The sequence below is a fragment of the Phoenix dactylifera genome, chromosome 4 (genome assembly GCF_051530095.1).
Source record: "Phoenix dactylifera cultivar Ajwa chromosome 4, Ajwa_hap1_PhDact_Kaust_v1.1, whole genome shotgun sequence".
NCBI lineage: Eukaryota > Viridiplantae > Streptophyta > Magnoliopsida > Arecales > Arecaceae > Phoenix > Phoenix dactylifera.
Window position 1 is genome coordinate 44,873,264 of NC_143193.1, and position 20,322 is coordinate 44,893,585.

The window sequence follows — 20,322 nt, forward strand, 5'->3', positions numbered from 1 at the left end:
ATTTCACATTTATTAGTATATAATGATTATTTTTATAAATATAAATATTCATGTGAGTCAAATGAGTTTGTAATGGCTCACTTATAAATTAGATTTGTAACCTAATTTGTCCAACTTGATTATTAAATGAGTAAACCTAAACCAAACATATCAAGCCCTTAAGTCAAAACTTAATCTATTAAACAAATAAATTAGTCATATCAATGTCCTTATAAATGGCTCGCTTGTAAATTTTTTCTGCAACCTAATTAGCCTAACCTGATTATTAAATGAGCAAACCTAAAACAAACATGTCAAACCCTTTCCAATGTCATCTTGAATCACATCGATTAGAGATTATATAAGAAAGTTATGGCTAAAAGATGGAATTATATTAATACAAATATGTAATTTGACAACAAAAGTCGAACCATCAGATGGTAATATCTTAATTAAATAGCAAAAAACTTGCTCTTGAAGGAAATTTGAATCTCACTAAAAGTACAAATTGTCCGATGGTAAAAGTTCAATTTGGCAACTTATTTTGATTACTTTTTGCATTTAGAGGTGCCCTTAAAACATGAGATTGGTCATAGAGCGCTTTCTTTTTGTGCTATAGTGAAAAAAATTTAATCTTTTGCATGCACTTTGTGAATGTTCTTCGTGGAGTGCCTCGTTACGGTGCAGCTCTATAGCACAGATTAGCAAATCGGACCAAGAATTTCTACCTCTGATCTTGAGATGGCCTCGAGCCGAAGCCTATTACAAGATAAAGAAAAAAAGAGAGAGTTTTTGAGCAAAGCCTAAAACTAAAAGAAGGCCTTGCAATAGAAACTAAAAGAGACAAGGGATTACATCTCAGAAAGAGGGGGATTCTGTCAACTTGAGATGCAGAAGCCTTTCAGGCGCCCCAATCCCTACTGAGAAGTGTGATGCGCCCAACCGACAACCTTAGGCCTCTTTTTAAGGAGTCGCAGAGTACTCCGACAAAAGGTCCGAAATCTCACGCGCACTTCGCTTCTCCCTCCTCTCTTTTTCCGCTCCGAAGCCTCAGCTCTCACTCCCAGTGGAGAAGGAAAGATCGTGACTTTCCAACCCCAAAACCCACCCAATCCCTGCTATCTCCCTCTCTCCTTTTTCTCCTCCGATTTCGATCCCCAGTCCTTAAACCCAAGAAATAATCTCTCTTCCGCTCCTCCCCTTCCCGGAAACCCAACTAAAAGCCCAATTTTTCTCTTCCTTTTGATCTCTTTTTCGTCCCCTTTGCTTCGGTTCTATTGGTTTATGCTGCTTCCTATTCCTGAAACCCGATTTTTCCTTTCGTTTTGATCTCTTTTTCTTCCTTTTAATTGACTTGTGTCGATTTTTACTAGCCCTTGTTCTGGAGGGATCCGAAACATGGGTTTTGCTCCTTTGGAAGTTCAATTTGATGCCGAATTTTCTGTTTTGTTCCGATGTCTCTACTCACTCTAGACCAGTACCTCTCGCAATTCCTCCTCCCTTGCTTCCGGAGTCGAGAGGAAGAGGGCGACGACGAGCAGCAGGGGGCAAGGAAGAGCATGTACTTGTCGGAGAAGCCTCAATCGGTCGATTACTACAAAGAAGACAGCCGCGACATGATGATCCAGGTCGTCAGCAATGGCGGGCTGCCGCCGGCGCAGCAGCAGCCGCAGCAGCAGATGATTCTGGCCGAGAGCAGTGGGGAGGACCACGAGATGAAGGCGCCTAAGAAGCGGGCTGAGACCTGGGTCCAGGAGGAGACGCGGAGCCTCATAAGCCTCCGGCGGGAGATGGATGGGCTGTTTAACATGTCGAAGTCGAACAAGCATTTGTGGGAGCAGATCTCGGCGAAGATGAAGGATAAGGGGTTCGACCGGTCACCGACCATGTGCACAGATAAGTGGAGGAATCTGCTGAAGGAATTCAAGAAGGTGAAGTATCATGCGAAGGGTAGCGGGGCGGTGAAGATGTCGTACTATAAGGAGCTTGATGAGATGCTCAAGGAGAGGAACAAGAACCCAGCTTATAAGAGCCCCACGGCCTCCAAGGTCGACTCTTACCTGCAGTTTTCTGATAAAGGTATTATTCATTCGATTCTCTTTCGGGTTGTTCTTGTATTTGCAGCAGGAAAGCATTTAAATGGGCATTTACTGTTTTTCGAAGGAATGTTTTGGTTGATTGATTTAAGAGTGAGAATAAGTATTTAGACATTTTGCATGGATTGACACTGGCCATTTGGAAACAAGGTCATCCCTTGTCCATGACTTAAATGCATGCATTTTACAATAGGATATCAAGGGGGGATTATGCTTGAATTCAATTTCCTAACTTTCCAAATGACCTTGGGTCACATGCATGTTTCCCAAACTGTTTACTCTTTCACGAGATGTATATGTTATGATATGTACTTAACACTTCTTTAACCAAATATGAACTTTCCCGTGTATCTTCCACCGTGTCTATAAGAAACTGGCAGTGTATTTCCTAAGACACCATAGCCAGTTTCTTGCATGTACCTTACTTTTTCATGACTCTGTATAATATCTGTAAAACCTTGAAGCATGTATTTCTTATGCTTCTGAAACTAAGATTCTTTGGATAGCCTGGTGATCCCAATTCTGATGCAAAATATAAACCTAATTGCTCAAGCCTTTACATTATAACTGCTTTCAGGGAGTTGTAACTCAAATAAATTAAACTCAATAAAGGCTTTCGAAAATGTAAACAATTCCTAAAGTACAATTCCTTCACTAGTCATTCTGTTCTAACCTAATTGACAGATGCAAATCCTTTATGTTGATGGTTGTTGGCTTCTGTGGGTTATCAAATTGATGCAATTTCTTTGCTATCGACCATCCATAGTTTGCCTTATAGAGAAAGATGTACTATGACATGGAAATTGTCAAGGTCATATCAAAATCCCATACGACAGCATTCTCTGCTGCTTCCAGCATTGCTTATGTAATTTGCTTGATCATCAGTAGTTGATCTAGAACTTAGGAGCCTTCATTGACAGTGTTATTGTATCACAAATCTGCATCGTTGGAAAGTGCTTTCTGGCTTGGAAATTCATGGGTTTCTCCCTTTATTCCATTACCCATTTGACAGCACTCTAAACCATTAAAATAGGAGCAAAATATAAGGTGATTAAGGGCCATCGGATTAGGTCTTTGCTTGATAATTGGTGTAGGTGAGTGCACTTTGTTTTATTTTTAGGTACATAGGATCATTGGCCTGAGGTTCTGGAGTATTGTTGCTAGGGTTAGAAGTGAACAGTGGGGAGAACTCTTTTTATTAAAGTAATTGATGAAATGTCTATGCTTGATATGTTAATATAAGTAGATGCATGAGTGGACTGTAGACTTTGGTGAATAGATCATGACGTAAAATGCAGTATGAAAAGTAAGTTCACAGGACTCATGGTATATAACTGTGTTATCTTCCTAACAAATTTGTCAACAAACTTGAAGTGTATGGGATATTAATTTAAGATGTGAATTGCCGCTACAAGCATTTTGGTTCTATTCTCAGATTAAGCTTATTATTACCGATTTGTTATCTTTAGGCTGTGATATTGATGTACAGAATGATTGATCTTTGCTCCAGCAAAATTAAATAGTAATGTTACTGTTTTATGTTTCTATCTTTCATCTCTTTTTGGATGTTAATAAATTTTAGTAGTCTTCATGTTTATGGTTCATAATTTGCATTTATAAGTTAGCTGTGTGACTTCATCTACTTCCCCTCATATACTGGCAGTTACTTCTCAAGATTGCTTGATTAGTATTCATTCCTTCATTCGTTCTTTCATTTTCTTCTATTTGTAGGTCTCGAAGATGCTAATATTTCATTTGGGCCTGTGGAAGGTATTAGACTATCAATTTAGAATTCATGATAATTCGCTCTTTACATTGTCAGTTAGTTGCTTGTGCTTTATATATTTTCAATTTTGGTGTTTTCTTTTTGCATAGTTTAGTTTTTTTGGGTACTTTTATGGATGCTATTTTCTAGGGTTGGTTTAAGTTCTGCTTTCTCAGCCACGTTGAGATCTTTGTCAGGTTCTGCATGGTAATCAATTTGTAATTTATACAAAAGTCTGGAAGATGTAATGAAAACATAGAAGAGAAAATAAGAAGTAACATATTGCTGAAAAAAGAGAAACATGTAATCTATAGGGAAAATTGAGAAAAAAAACGCACATGCTTTCTCCAGAAAACTTGAAAAATGAGCACATGTTTTTCCTCTCATATCAATATTAGTGAAAATTCTTAGATGGATATTGTAGTAGTATGTTAGTACCTGTAATTGGCGGTATGCTTGGGGAAACATAGTCTCTGGAACATGTTGTAGACTTTTTGAATAAATCATAGATTAGTAAGGTGCTGAATATAGTTCGGTACTATTGGCAATTCAGTTTATGCCAAATGGCTAATTCTAGCTACTTTATGCTGAAAGTAGTACATTTCCTTTGATCTTGATGAAGTTGGAGACAACTGAAATAACTTGTGGAAGAAGCTTGAGCATACTTGCTTATGTCATACTTGCTATTCTCTGTGTCATATAATGAGAGTGAATCCAAATGTCTAAATTGTAGCTTTAATGTCTGACATATGGCATGTGGTCTAGTGCTAATTACTAATATGCGCATAAAGCAAGCTTGCATAAGGGCCGTTGTTTATTGGAATAACTATTATTTATAACCAATATTAAACCTAAATTAGACACTAGTTTAGGAAAGGACGGGTTAGAAGAGGCAATGGTTACCATGGAACCAAGTTGGAAGAGGATTGTGCATAGCATAGTAGGGTGTAAATGTGAAGTTCGAAGTTTTTTTTTTTTGGGGGGGGGGGGGGGGGGTGGCCTGACGTAACTTGGTTTCATTTCAGCCTAGATACTTGAGTTTAGCGTTAAATATGACCACAAGGATGTTATATCATCTCTGTCTCTGCTACATTGTGAATTTTACCATTATTCATTGCCCTACCATTCTTAATATGGTTGCATGGGCACAAGCACAATACAAATTTTTATAGCCTTACACCCATATATGGAGAGGTTATTTCCATGTTTGGAACCTATGACACCTATGGTCACAATAGAGCAACATTATCTCTGGGCCAAGGCTCGCCCTAGTATGTACTAAAACTAATAGCTTCAAAAAAATAAAAAACTATTAGTATGCATCGCATAGCCGGTACAATACTATTGGTATGCATCAATGCGCACTGGTGCAAACCTGGACAGCCAATAGATACTGGTGCATAGGGTTTCAGTGTCTTGGCACTTGTACCATGCCGGTGTTGCATTGGAACGGTATGATACTGATCATACTATCCCGTTCCAACGGTTTTTGAAACCATGGATATGAGTTTGTTCCATCATTGCACAATCATGTATAACGATGTGAAAATAGAGACTGATGTTTTAACTAGATCTAGCCATATGTTAGATGGAACAGAGCTGCATTTCGAGAAAATTGTGTTAAGAAGAGTCACATAGTGATAAACCCTGAAACATATTATACAATATGTATATTAATTGGAACTTTAAATCAATCTATTTTTATGTACCTACTCCTTAATAATATTTCTGGTCATTTTTGGCTTTGATTTGCACTCATCAAATATGCTTTTTGCTTCATATAAATTTGATGTGCCTTTGACCTGTTCATTACATGAACATGAAGGCCATAATTTCATGTGATATTTTGCTTCATGTGTATCATAGGGTACACATGGGTAAACTTGTGAACTTTATCTATTGCTCTTGCTGGGAAATAAATATGTTCAGCTGTCAAATCTATATTTAACCTTCTGAATTTTTTAATTAAAAAAATCTTTAGTGAATATCAGGCACTGGTAGGTCAACACTCAATGTGGACAGGCGTTTGGATCATGAGAGACATCCTCTTGCCATAACAGCAGCTGATGAAGTGGCAGCCAGTGGTGTCTCCCCTTGGAATTGGAGAGACACCCCTGCAAATGGTAATGCATCTTTGTTGCAGTCTAGATTAATCCTTGCATTGTCTTGTTTATTGGTTTCTTCTGATAAATTATTTTGGAAGCGCAGAAAATTTTCTTGATTTGTTTTTCCTTGGTCCAGGAAAATGTTATTGAAACTGAATCTTCTGAGACTAGATGCAAAGTTTGAGCAGATGGTTTCATTTTTTTTGTCAATGAAAGTGAATCAAATTGGATATTCTGTCTATTTTTTGATACTATACCTTCTGCAGTCTGTCTTGATAGAACTTAATAAATTACCACATGTAGATGTAATGGCAGTTTTGGAAAAGTAATGCGTCATGCTTGCCTTCCCTCCATGTTCTTCTTTTTCGGTAGGTGGCGATAATCATACCTCGTATGGTGGAAGGGTTATTTTAGTCAAGTGGGGAGACTACACAAGAAAGATTGGTATTGATGGCAGCGCAGAAGCAATAAAGGATGCAATCAAATCAGCATTTGGAATAAGGACTAGAAGGGCATTTTGGCTGGAGGATGAAGATGAGGTAGTTCGTAGCCTTGACAGGGACATGCCACTGGGGACCTATATTCTTCATCTCGACGATGGTAATATAAAATGCTTACATATTTTGCAATGACCAACTATTTAAGATTTTGTATATTGGTTAGCCAAATTCAACAGTTTAATAAAATTTATACACATGTTTCATAGTGTGTCCCTTTTTTTAAAATTTCCTTGCAACTTTTCAAGTATTTGGAATATTGTTCTCCAAATAGTGCAAGTGTCTTTTTGTAGGTGGCGTAATTATCTTTTCAGAGTTTAAATTGCAATACTGAGTATAAGAGGCAAGGAGTGATATTTAACTACTATTCAACCATCTAAGTATTGGGCAGATAAAGTATAAAATCAGTTTGATCGATGATGTATGTGAGTGCCTTATGGGAATTTTTCATTAGTTCTTGTCTCCTACCTTATGGGAACCAACCCACCCAGCCAATCCATGAGTCCAACTACACAACTTTGCTCTGCCTCAGCCATTTTGTACTAGAGAAAACTACATGGGAAATCTCAGCATTTCCTTACTAACTTTATAATATTTCTTGATAAGCCTTCCTTGATAGCCTTCTCTTTCTTTTCCAGTTCTCATGGGGTGAAGAACTGCACGATTACGTACTCATGTAATGAGGACAAAAACAGGCCATCCAGCGGAAATCGTTTTATGTGAAACTTTTGCAACCGACTTCAGATTTATAATCACTGCATAGCTAGATGAACATCCCCATATCAGATCTTGATACATAATGCATGCAAATCCAAAAGGATACACAAAGCATAGGCCTCCTGAAATGGTCTTTATCTCTTCAAGTCTTCATTCAGACCTTCTATTTCAAGCTTTTCATGCTAGTTTTTATATTATTACCATTTGACACATGCAAATGCATATAATGCTTTGATTAGTCTGTGCATGGTTGAAATTGTATACCAAAAAACTGTTTGAGTTTCTCTATAGGTTGTCATTACTAATGAGTGTTTATCACACTCCCACTGTTGATCAAGTGCACCTGCATAATTATCTCCTTTAGAAGTCTTTGAGACAAAAAAAAGGGAGCACATCTAAACAAGTGAATGCATTTATATGCTGCCACAAATATTGAGGAGAAAATTTGTAAAACAAAGAGTGTGGCCTGACACCCGGACAGTCATGGAGTTTGAAAACTAAATGATTACGTTGAATTGATTGAATAAGAATGTAAATTATCGCATGAACTAGGAAAATAAGCAAAGTCATTTTTTGTAAAACAATATCAGCATAGTAAGGACAGAAGCATGAGAATTGAATTCTGACACGGCCAAGCATTTGACTTTGCAAGAGGAAAAAGAAAAGGATATATGGATACATGTAGGAAAAATGAATAAATTATATATTTATTTTCAAGATATTCATAAAAGAAAGCATTGAAAGATATTATTGGTTAAAATCCTTAGCATATGTATTTCTTATCCCTACTTTCCTGTTAGTTAAGAGTATGAGAAAAATAAAATTTCACAAAGCTATTTTTATTTTTACATTCTTGACAGTTCACTTCTACATCATTATGGTGGGTTAAACTCATTTTTTGGAAACATGCAACACTCTAGCAATCTTTAAAAGCCGAAATCCAAGAATTTGATAAGTGTCCAAGCTTATGAGTTGCACTTGATTCGGATAAGCATCTGACACAAACTCGTAGAGTTCTAATGTGAATGTCCATGTAACACAAGTAAATGCAGCTCATTTAACAAAGTTTAAATAAATGAAAGAAATCAGCTCCTTTAGTCACACCTGGACATGTAGGCCAAACAGGAAATATATTGTCTATGCATGTAATACTTTGCATATATTAATATTTTCCATAACACATGCACACGGCACATATGCAGACAAGTTATATCATCAGATAGCAGGTCATTACCATCTCTTCCTCTCGTAATTTGGAAACTTAGAGATCCAAAATCCCCTAATAATAATATGCATTAATTCATCACTGTATATGTAGTAACATTTAAGTATATTACTGTATTAAATAATTAATATTTATTTAACTTACTAAAAGTTGGTAAGTTTTATGAGAAAAAAGAAGGCACCTTTCTAGTGAAAATATATAACTGCAGTTACTTTTGCTATTCTGTAAATATTAAATAATATATATTATTTAAATACATCAACATACAGGGCAATGTTTCCTTCCTTGAGAAAAAAACAGTCATTTTGTCAAACATGGAAAACTATCGATCACTTATTATTTTCTGAAAACAATTTTTCCATCTATTTTCTTCATTTTTTTCAGGATCATGATATTCAAATGGCTTTCATATTTTCATTATATTTTGAAGTATTTTATATGTTATAGATCACGATTAATTGTATGAATTCTCAAAATTCAAACGGCCCATCATGTAGCTGGCACTAACGAGATGCGTACTCAATTCTTTCTGCTAGGATTCTAGAGCAACTCTTTATACAAACCCAACCATATGTTTGTAGTTCATCTACACATATATTGATTTGGTCGAAATATAAAAAATTAATTGAAAACCCACTTCGCACTAAATAAAAAGGAGAAGCAGAAACAGACGTTGTTTTTCGCGATAAGCAAGATAAGGTTCTTATATCTTCACTTCTACTAGTCTCTCACTTCGTCCTTCCTTTTGTTGTCATAACCGTTTATCATCTTCTCTCTATATTCGTTACCCTACCATATTTGAACTCTACCTTTAATGATCTCATCACCTTATATCTTGTTTGTGACTAGTACTCAATTCATCTAACTTATTCCTACCTTGTCCCAACCCCACTATTCTTAGGTTGGTGATAAGCCTGAGATTGATTCCTTCTCAACTTTTCCATCTAATGCTAGCTTTTATTTAGTCTCATCACTTACTTTCTGCCCTTGTCCCCACTACCCTATTTTGATTGCCCACAGCGGAAGAAAGTGAAGGATTGATGCCCAGTCAGAGGAGGTAATAGTTAGATCACTGTGTCATGGTTGGTAAAGATAGTGGTTAAGGACCAAGGGCAGACTTGCTAGGATTATGACAGGGATGTCAAGGATTAATGCTTTGAGAAGTGGTCAAATTTGGATAAATCTAGAATGGAGAGCCAAGAAGTTACAAGTTGCATTGCAGATGGTTTGAACTAAAATCATTTAGTTCGACCACAATGTACTAATAGTTCCACCTGTTTAACAGATGATGTGAAGGTAACACGGTACTACTACTTGCCAGTTTGTTTCTATTTCCATTTTAACTAGTTGGGTGCGTCAAACATGTGCTGGTGTGCATGGGTGAGTGGGTGGGTTCATGCCTGTGCATGCATGCATGCTTGTATTTATAATTCTATACAATCAAAGATGTTTGCCACAATGGTTTTATGAATGTGTAGGGGCCTCCTGGTTTTCTCACCAATGCATTAAATGCCACAAATACAATGCAATCATCATTATAGGGTCAGTTGATGTGAAGTAATGTGCCCTCATCTATTCAAACTCGTCAATGAATAATGTCAAGATGGTGTGTGGTACAGTCACTCATGTATCCAGCAATCATGATCATGGTATGCTGAACTGGATACGGACCGGTTCAACACGTACCGTACTGGTATTGGGGCCAACCAGTACGGTTCAGCCGTGGAAAACGGTTCCAGCTAGAACTGGTCGGTTCCGGCCGGAACGGACCATTCTTGCTGCGTATCGGTGCGAACCGCCGGTACGCAGCAGGGCAGCATGCCCACGCGTGCGGGGAAGAAGAAGAGGAAAGAAGAGGAAGAAGAGAGAGGAGAATAAGAAGACTTATCGGTGCCGGGCCTCGTCGGGGTGCTCGCCCTTCCTTGCTTATGGGAGGAGGGAAAGAGACGAGAAGAGAGGAGGAGAAAGGATAAGGAGAAGAAAAGAAAAAGAAAAAATGCGGCCGTGCACGCAGGGTCTCACCTGTGGAATGTGTGGGAAATGCGTGGGAAATGCGGGGAAATGCAGAGAATTTTTTTTCCATGGGGCAGTGCGCCTGCATGTGCTGGCAACTACGCGGGCGCACTCCCACACGGCGGACCGGGTCGCCACCGGTACACCGACCGGTATCGATTCGGCGTACCTTGATCATGATATATGGAGATGCTTGCATCTTATTAATGCAGAGATGTCTGTCAGCTCCATGTTTTGGTATTTGATTTTGACCATTTAATGCATTGACACAGTCACACAAGTATATTTATCTAAATTGTGGGAATGATTGCATGTGAAAGTTTCAGTACAGAGCATTTTCTTCTAGACGTCTTTGTAAAATCTTTAATTAATTCCATTTATTTGACATGGTCTTTTGAAAACTAATGTTCCTCCAATTGATTTCCTATTCTTATTCAAATTCTTGAATGATGTTTTAACTCTTGTTTCATCATAAATTGGTGTCTTTCCTGAAGCTTAGATCTTGACTTTTCTGGTTGTTTCAGGGATCACAATAAAAATTTGCATATATGATGAGAGTGACCACATACCAGTTCGTACTGAGGAGAAGACGTTCTACACTCAAGAGGATTTTCGTGATTTCCTTAATCGCAATGGCTGGACTGGCCTAAGAGAGTTAAGCGGCTTTAGAAGTGTTGATACGATGGATGACCTTCATCCTGGTGCTGTGTATCAGGGTTTAAGACTCCTGAGTGATTAGAGAGCACCAAAACATATATGATGCCTTGAAGCACCAGACAACTATATACTTTGGGGGTTCACAAAATGTTCATGCTGTTTGACCATTGAGGTTGTGCATTAAACTACTGAGAATAGCTGAGTTTGTAGTTTTAAATCAAGTATCCGTCCTAGTGAAGTCACGTTATCATTATCCCAATGTTATACATCATCTGATTAAAAATGTTAGACTTGAAATTTTCTGTTGCAGTTGGATGTCCGCTGAACCATTTGCACCCCTGAGATGAGGTGACTGACTCTATTAACCTTGTAGATAAATCTATACAAAATGATTCTCTTTACAGAAATATGTCTGGGCAGTTGTTTTAGTGGGTTTGTAATTGATCATCGCACAGCTCTTTTGTTAATTCTCTAAGGTGCAATTGCAAACCTTAAGAAGGTAAGTTAACCTTTTCATTCACCGAGCTGCATGATATATCATGGCATGTCGGTGCTTCTCTTTGTTACATCAAGCAAGAGAATTGGTGCAGCAACACAAGAGGTAGGTGAGTGTTGGTTGAGATCGGGCCATTCTCAAAGTTCCAACTGCGACATCGGCCTCTGTTGATTGTTACATCAACAGCAGGGAATAGGTGATGTTTAACATTTTGCTTGTTTAATTTATACTTCAATAATTCACCAGGTGGTTGATTCAAGTATATATTTTCTGGTGGTTTTTGAGGGGTAATTGCCGAGGATGCGCTGCAATCTCTTATTAAACTTTTGAATGTGAAGAGTAAGAAGTTTTGGAGAAGTTTCAGGGTATGCAGGTAGAAAGTGACTTCATATGAGGTTACAAGTTAATTAGATATTTGCTACATCCTTCAGCAAACTACAATGTTCAGACACAAAGGCAGGCAAATAGTCCGGCAGATTGGTTGGCTAGAACTGCTTAACACCAAAGAAGGCAAATGGTCCGGCAAACTGGTTGGCTAGAAATGGTTTACATGGATATATACAGTGTTCATTGCGTACGCATTCCAGATGGAATTAGAAAAAGCAAGCAGCTATATGGCAATTTGAATGCAAGGAAGGAGGGTTTTATCATGTCAGAGTAATCGGCATGTTAGAAACGGCAAGAAGATAGATTTGTCTGCAACACCGCATAAAAGTTATGATTACCATCTGCAACTGTGTACTTGATTAGCAGGAGAACTGGAATGCTTGTCATATTATATTTCATCTTGATGATGTTATAGTGTTGTTAGGCATCTAAGCATTAAATCTATGCACCATAATGCGTCATGCAACCATAGATGCATGGCCAATGAGTCTGAAAACATATTCAGTATTTGGCTCTATTTGTTCCTCTATTCCGTTAATAAGAAATGAATTTATATGCCCTTCCTTTGGAAGTAAATATTGTTCTTAAAATCTTTTTTCTGGTTGAATACAAATACCAGATATTGCTATATTATCCTTATACAAGAATGGATAGCTAGATATGGATACTTATAGATAAATCCGTGTATCTTAAAATTGTGAGGATCTGTGCAGACGTGTGTTTAGTTCCACATCGGTTATTTGCTGGGTAGATTTTGGGTACTTATACAAGATCAAAGAATCCAAATAATACATTCTAGTTAGTCATTTTAGATGAGGTTCTAATAAAATAGTATTAGAGCGGACTTATTTTATAACCTATGTGGATTAGGGGGTACTGCAACACGAATCTATTGGGGCTGATCACAAGCCGATCGTGGTGTCTGTGATTAGATTTTGAATAGATTTGTATCCTTACCTAACTTGGACATCAGGGCTTGAACGGGGGGAGTATGTGAGGATCCGTGCGGACATATGTTTAGTCCCACATCGGTTATTCGCTGGGTAGATCTTGGTTACTTATATAGGATCAAGAAATTCAAATAATATCTTCCAGCTATCCATTTTGAATGAGGTCTTGGGTTGTTACAAAAATAATAATATTCGTTCCCAACTCACTGATGCATCAGGGATTTAATTGTGGTTGTGTGATTACCATATATTTGAATCAAATATAACATTGCAATAATCTTATCGACATCCATGTTGATAAAAAAATTATGTTGCAAATGCCTGGTTCATACATATCTGAAAGCGATAGACACCATCTAGCTGCATCGTAGTTGAATTTATTTGGGATCCGCTCTATTTCACAGTGCTGGTGATATGTTGGCCGTCGAATGGATTCCGGTTCGCTGAACAGTCCCGTTTGTTTCAAGTTGGTTCGGGTTTTAAATGAGTTGGACCAGGTAAGGCTAAATCCAACCATGGGTCAATGGCCTGCAATTGACTCAGCCACGTTTGATTTGTCGTCGTCGTCATCGTCATTCATTTTTATTTATTTATTTATTTATTTTGTTAGAACAATACCTCTCTCAAACCTCTACACCTCAGTTTTTTTTCCTTTTCAAAACGCCAAGGGAAATATTGATATTTTGGCCCCAAATTAACGACTTGCACCATAAAGGTGGCCATACCAAAGGAAGTTTAATAGATTGTGTTGAGTGGTATATTTGATTTTTTTTTTTTTTCCGAAACTAGGAGGGGTTGTTTCTCATCCACTACTCCATAAATACTCATTCCTTGAGCTATGACTGATTCATATAGTGCTATTGTCACCAGTCATGCACAACATGTTCTGCTTCTCTCCAGGCTACCTAGCTGCTATCTTCAATCACAGGGCCTTCATGACACCTTCAGTATCAAATCCTACAAGACTTGATGTATCCATAGCTGCACTGGTTTATATTCTCATTAGAATCTGAATCAAAAGGCCTTGATCATGTCTTCATGAAATAATGCCTCCTATTTCAGAGCCCAACTGGCAAATGCATTCAAATGCAGCATTCTGAAATCCAGTAGCTTTTACTGAACTGGACTTCAAAAAGTGGCGCATAATCTAACAGTAAAACTTCGAGAATTTGGTAGCCTACCCAATCATCTTTCACAATATCTTGATGGAATAGCTTGGTTGCCATTGATCCTCGAGGGTTGCTCTCGAAGCTGGAGCTAAATCATCAGCTTATAGAACATTGGTTAACTTAAGATACGTACAATAGACTAAAATTGATCCAGAATAGCAGATCGACAATGGACCAATTATTAATTAATACCATGCTAATAACACTCTTTTTAACAAAATATGTCGACTTGGTATCGAGCTCCGTGTCGGTGCCATGCTATCACTGTGTCGGTATGGTTTGGAGCCGATTCAGCATACTAAGTGTCAGTACCGTTTGGTACAATTTATGGGCTTCCGAAGAAGACCATGGAGAGAAGGTACAACATGGAATTGATACTGTCATAGTGATATTGAAACATACCACAATATAAAGGACCTAAATTTTTCATGTCATGATAGCACTGGTCATTCCTAATCATCAACAGGACCCTTCTGTAGATAGGGATGAAATCGCCGCAGATGGCACGATTGATTCCTTCAAGTTATGGGAATCAAACAGCTCACATATATTACTGAATTTTTCAATCTCTTTACCAACTTATAAATAACATCCATTACCTTCACATCATAGCAGCAAATTAAAACAAGGATGAGACTTCTAAAGTACTCTGGTGTTAATATATAAACCAACACTATGATCACGTGCTTATTTTAGATCCTCACATGAAACTTAAGATGTGGAATGATATAGTTACTGATATGAAATCCTTTGTTCAACAAATTTATTGAAACCAACAGCACTCAAATATGGAGGTATAGTCACCCTATCAGCAAAATCAATCTCTTCTAGAATGAAGCATTTCAAAAGCCAGGCAAGAAGAATCATGGACCAAAAATAACAGAAGTTTGGACAGTTTCCAATAATTTTTCAATTTGGATCTGAAAAGAACTTGTTAAGAGATGGCATGATCTCGGGGTTCTTGTTGCGGAGAAATTTTCGGAGGCCATGTTCTGCATATTTCTCTCCTTCTGAGAAGTTATCAAGCACTCCTGCAGCTCTGTTTTCTTTTGTGACCCTGTACACAAAATAAAATTAGCATCAGCCACAATATGGTTTTCTTATCCTTCATGAAGGTGAATGATAACATCTGTTTCTAAAACACATGAAAACAAAAAATCAATATGCCATATGAGGAGAAAAAAAAATCTTGAAGCAAAATTTCCAAATCGCCATTGAAATTACATAAGCACAATAGCACAAACCTGGATCATAGCGTAATTTAAATTATTGGAAGAAAGATGTGCTCAGACTAATCTGATAAACGCAGAACTTATGAGAGGTAGAGTAGTCTCTTGAATCAATAATTATGAACTTGGACAAGCAGCCCAGATGCACTAAGATCTAGTTTAGCAAGAGCACGGAGGTTCTTGACAGAGAAGCAGCTCTCATGAGTAATGGTACAACATCCAAATCGGATAATTGTCATTTCTTGGTATTTTGATGTGTCTTCTACTCCTAATATATAAACTATGTATTTGAGAATAGGCAGAGAAGAGAAGAAAGTAAAGGATTTGTGATTTGTACCAGACTACCTTTTCTATGGTGGTAAATATTGCAGATTACTTTGAAAACAGGCTTTTATCATTACTCATAAAAGATGATCGTATACAAGTAAGGAAAGATTACACAAAATTGTCATAGGATCTTGATATCCAATATATGAATCATCATACTAAGATCATTCAAATCAACCAGACAGAGGATTTGGAATTTGCAAGCCAACAGGAGAAAATACAATAAATTAATTCTGTTAAGAATACTGGCAATTTGAAACTCAGATGAAAGTTGATCCAATGTTATATAATGTTCAGAATCTTTTGATCATCTAGTCCATATGTGACTTGTTTTCTTTTTTTTTTGAAAAAAAATGTGATTTTTCTATCATTTCAAAGATTGCAGATCCACATTGTCAGCCATCTTATTTTTCTTACTGTGATTCCTCAGTTTCAAAATTCTAGTGTTATTAAAAAAGCAGGAAAATTCCGGTTTAATGAATATCAAATTACTCTGGCATCATGAGATAACCATTGGTCTGAAAACCACACATTTATCATGGACCTCATCACTTCATAATTGACCAACTCTCACTAATCCTTTAATTTTTACTATCATCTAACAGAATAAACAAATGGCCCCCTACATTAGTTCAAACCAAAATGTTCCTTCACTTAGACACAGCCAGATCTATAATTTCTCAAGACTTCTTCTTATATACACTCTCCAACAGCTAATGTGAGGTTGCTTAAAAGTTCCTTGACACTTATCACTTCAAGTGTATTAGGATCTTATTTATTTTGACAAAAAAAAAGAAGAAATAAGCTCAAATAAATTGGATGTTCATTTTTTTTTTAATCACTAAATTGTTATATATCTGTTTAACATAGACAACAACCAGTACCTTAGAAGGGGTAACTAAATTCCCATTGTCTGATTATTGCATTATCAGAGATTCGATGGAGTGCCGATGTTCAAATTTTTTTTCAAATTCTTGGCATTTTCCAACAAAAAGCCTCATTTCTCAGCAACATTCCAGTTTCTGCATTAACATTGTGACATCTCCTTCCAAATTTATTGTATTATGTGAGACATATCTATATAAAGGTCAGATATGACAATCAAAATCATTGAATATACTGTTTTTCATTAGATCAACGTTTTTGAAGGCTCTGTATTCAAACTAACATGAGGATTCCCAGTTAAAACTCGTAAGTTCCTATCATCACATGAGCTGAGATATATATAATTGGCCATATACATATATATAAGGTACATAGGATTCCAGAATTTACATTGTTTTCTAGATCCATATATAACTTGGAGATAGAAAGTCAACAATTGAGATATTTCCTTAAAATGATATAAATTACAAAGTTTAACAAAATTTCATGAATTTTGCTTCAAATTTTTGACTTCTTGTGTTCAAATATCTCATCCTGCTACTCCCTTCAAAAAGAATCTACTTTTATGACGGCAATAATAGACTTACACAAGATAGTGTGCGAGATAATACCATGCAGCATGTGAGGAAGTAATTGAAAATTGATAATTTACAACATAAAGGGAAGTAATCAACCATGGAAATAAGCATTATTGATCAAAACATAATAGGAACAAACAAGCATGAGCCCATAATAGGCATGATTGACGACGGAATGGTAGGCGTGGGATCATGTGATCTATAATGTTATTCTACTCTCTTCATATGTAATTCGCATGAGCCTTCAGTTATTTATTTTCCTAATAATATCTAAAGAAGTGATTGTAGACAAGCACATGAATTTAGATACAATAATATATAATTCTTTCTTTGGTCAGAGAAGCCGCAGACAGCAGCTGGTTTTATAAACTCCATGGGATGGGAATATCCTAGTTTCATGAAGCTGGGCACTCATTGTCCTGCTTCATCCCAAAGGCTATCCCGATCATGTACCATTCTTTATTTTATTAATTTTTTTTCTTTTTTATTTTATTCTCTTTTCTTTCCTTGTTTTTTCTTTTTCTTCTTCCTTTCTTTCCATTCCTTGTTTTTGTCTTTTTATTATTTTTTTCTTTTTTTTCTTTTTTTCTATTTTTTTTTCTTTTTTGTCCTGCCCTATCTTGGTTTTCTCATAAGAACGGGATAGGACAGAAGAAGAAGGAGGAGAAGGAGAAGATATCCCCGTCCATCAAGATTTAAAACATTTCTTTTCATGTAAATGCACACACCCCTCTTCTAATTTCAATTACTGCATCTCTTTCTTATTTCAATTACAGCATCTCTTCATTTCATTATCAATTACTTCCTTTAAGGTTTGAAATTGTTAAGAGGAAACCAAGCATACCTCACTTCAGGGTTGGTGGTGATATTCCTTATCAGTTGCATGCAACAGATACCAACAGCTGTGCCAACTGCAGCGAAGAGGGGATACACCTATAGACATAAGAAAGGTTACAACATGAGGCTCTACCCACATATCTATACTGAAAAAATGATTATTGTTGATTATTAGTATCAAATTGACATATCCAAACTTTAGGCACATTGCAACTCTTTAGTAATGAACAATGCTATCAATATTCAAGACAAGAGAGTACTCCAGGAGGTCAAGTGTGACATTACTCTTGTAGTGGAATTTTTTGATACTACATGGGTCGCTTACTCGCTTCCCTGTTTTTATCTTTTCTGCTTGCAAACCCATGAAATTTATGCAAGTCCAGGCAGACTTGATGCCTAAAAACTACACAAACTTTAGATAAATTAATTAAATCATATGGAAGCCGTTTCACTTGGTACATCAGGCATGAATGCAAATTAATTTTGGTCACCAAACAAAATAAAATAAGCATAACAAATCATGTTGCCTCATTGGAAGAGGAAAAAAATTGTTGCACAAATATATATATATATATATATATATATATATATATATATATATATATATATATATATATATATATATATATATATATATAAAACCAAAAAAAAAAGAAGGTCGTGAAGGCTGATGTAAAGAGAAGACGTTTTCTTGGATAATATGATTGAAGAACAAACAATAACTTTTAATATCCAATCAGTCTGACGCTTTGATCTTAAAACTACATAACCAGAAACCTAGCATATACGAAGGTGTCAAGGCTAACTTAAAAGAGAGAAGGTGAAGGCTGATGGGTTACCTCAGGTCTCAACCATCTGCTCGAAGTGAAGGAAGCCATTGGAGCTGGAAGAAAGGTTGGAGGAATCCAGAGAGCAATGGCGAAGAAGAGAGGCTTCCAATAACGTGGGGAAAGCAGAAGAAAACCAAGTATATGTAGAGAGAGGAAGCCAAGCAAGACACGCAAACTATGGAGTCCACGGTTGAAGTCTTCCAACGGATCCGAGTCAAGAATAACGGGCTACTACGAATACGTGGCGGTTTATGATTGGATTTTCGTGGAGGCAGAGGAAAGCAGGAGGAGGATTCTGTTTTCCCACCAAGCAACGTCAGCGAGGCAGCCGGGATTCATGAAATTTAAAAACTGTGGAAGGAATTATTTTTTCTATATATATATATGTATATATGTATATATGTATTTCGATCTTATTCTTGATTTAGTATTTTTTTTGCTTTTATTAAGCATACACGCAAAAGGTGACAGGCGTTATTATTCCCGTTATTTCGTTTTTATGGAAACAGAGAAGCCCACAAAAGGAACGCGTGTCCCGATTTTTAGAATCCAGTAGGATTCGTTTTGGATTCGTGACAAACTTGAATTCGTGGAAACCGTATACACATGAAAAACTTATGGAAAAAGTCAATGAGAGTCCAAGTTTTCGGGAAACTGAATGACTCTGGGATTCGTGGAAACCGTGTTCTCATAGATATTTCGTTTGTTTTAGGAATTAGCGAAATGGTGTTTTTGTTTTTATGGAAATCCTAACAGCGAGTAAGAGTCCAAATATCTTTATGTGAAAAACTTTCCTTCAGAAAATATTTTTATGTGAAATATTTTTATATATGAAAAGAATCTTGCTCTCAAAAAAAAAAATCTTACGGAAAATTTCCCTCTGCATCCTGTCTATATATATATATATATATACACCCACACACACATATATCTATATATATATAGAGAGAGAGAAAGCGAGAGAGAGAGAGAGAGTCAAAGGTTTGGTGGGAATATGACACAAGGAGTCCAGCTTTGGACTTGGCTAGCATGGATGCCATGCAAGGCATGGGATTGGGTTGGGTTCGGATTAGGTCGATCTAGCTTAACATTAAAAAAACTCAAAACATATTTATAATCAAGTTAAGAAAACTAAAAACTCATACTCAATCCATTTATTTTATATGACTCCATACCCATCCATCAACTCAGTTAAACTTCTACTTGACAATAATATGTTTATTAGAAATAGAATAAACAATGAAAAATACAAATAACAAAATTTAACTTAGTTTAGAAGATATTGCCATATTTATAAGAATTTTAGAAATTTTTGATATATGATGATCATAAATTGATTAAGGATAAAACTTAATAAAATATGATTCTACATCCCAAAATCTTATAGCGAACACAGTTCATTTCTTTCTATAACCTTTTTTTCAGTAAATAGCATATTTAAAAAATTATAAAACTATTAGCCATGTCATGTCTAGGAGCAAAGTAGTTCCCAACTGGTGCATCCCTAGTGATCCATTAGGTTCGAGGGCTACACCTGAATCTATTCATATAACCAGATTGATTTTGAATTAATCCTAAGA

General features: G+C 36.5%; 2 protein-coding genes across 2 annotated transcripts; one reads left to right on the plus strand and one right to left on the minus strand.

The window, feature by feature from the left end:
- The first annotated feature begins 697 nt into the window (after positions 1 to 697).
- LOC103708845 (trihelix transcription factor GT-1-like) lies at positions 698 to 11,363 on the plus strand. The gene is made up of 5 exons (XM_026805317.3): positions 698 to 2,058; positions 3,807 to 3,845; positions 5,832 to 5,963; positions 6,318 to 6,545; positions 10,922 to 11,363. The coding sequence occupies exons 1-5, from the start codon at positions 1,434 to 1,436 to the stop codon at positions 11,134 to 11,136; spliced, it is 1,239 nt and encodes a 412-aa protein (XP_026661118.1). The 5' UTR covers positions 698 to 1,433; the 3' UTR covers positions 11,137 to 11,363.
- Positions 11,364 to 14,761: 3,398 nt separating this feature from the next.
- LOC103708847 (uncharacterized) lies at positions 14,762 to 18,860 on the minus strand. The gene is made up of 3 exons (XM_008793940.6): positions 18,752 to 18,860; positions 17,920 to 18,008; positions 14,762 to 15,113 (listed from the first exon to the last, which is right to left on the minus strand). Exons 1-3 carry the CDS (start codon positions 18,788 to 18,790, stop codon positions 14,966 to 14,968), a joined length of 276 nt encoding a protein of 91 aa, XP_008792162.1. The 5' UTR covers positions 18,791 to 18,860; the 3' UTR covers positions 14,762 to 14,965.
- Between the last annotated feature and the right edge of the window lie 1,462 nt (positions 18,861 to 20,322).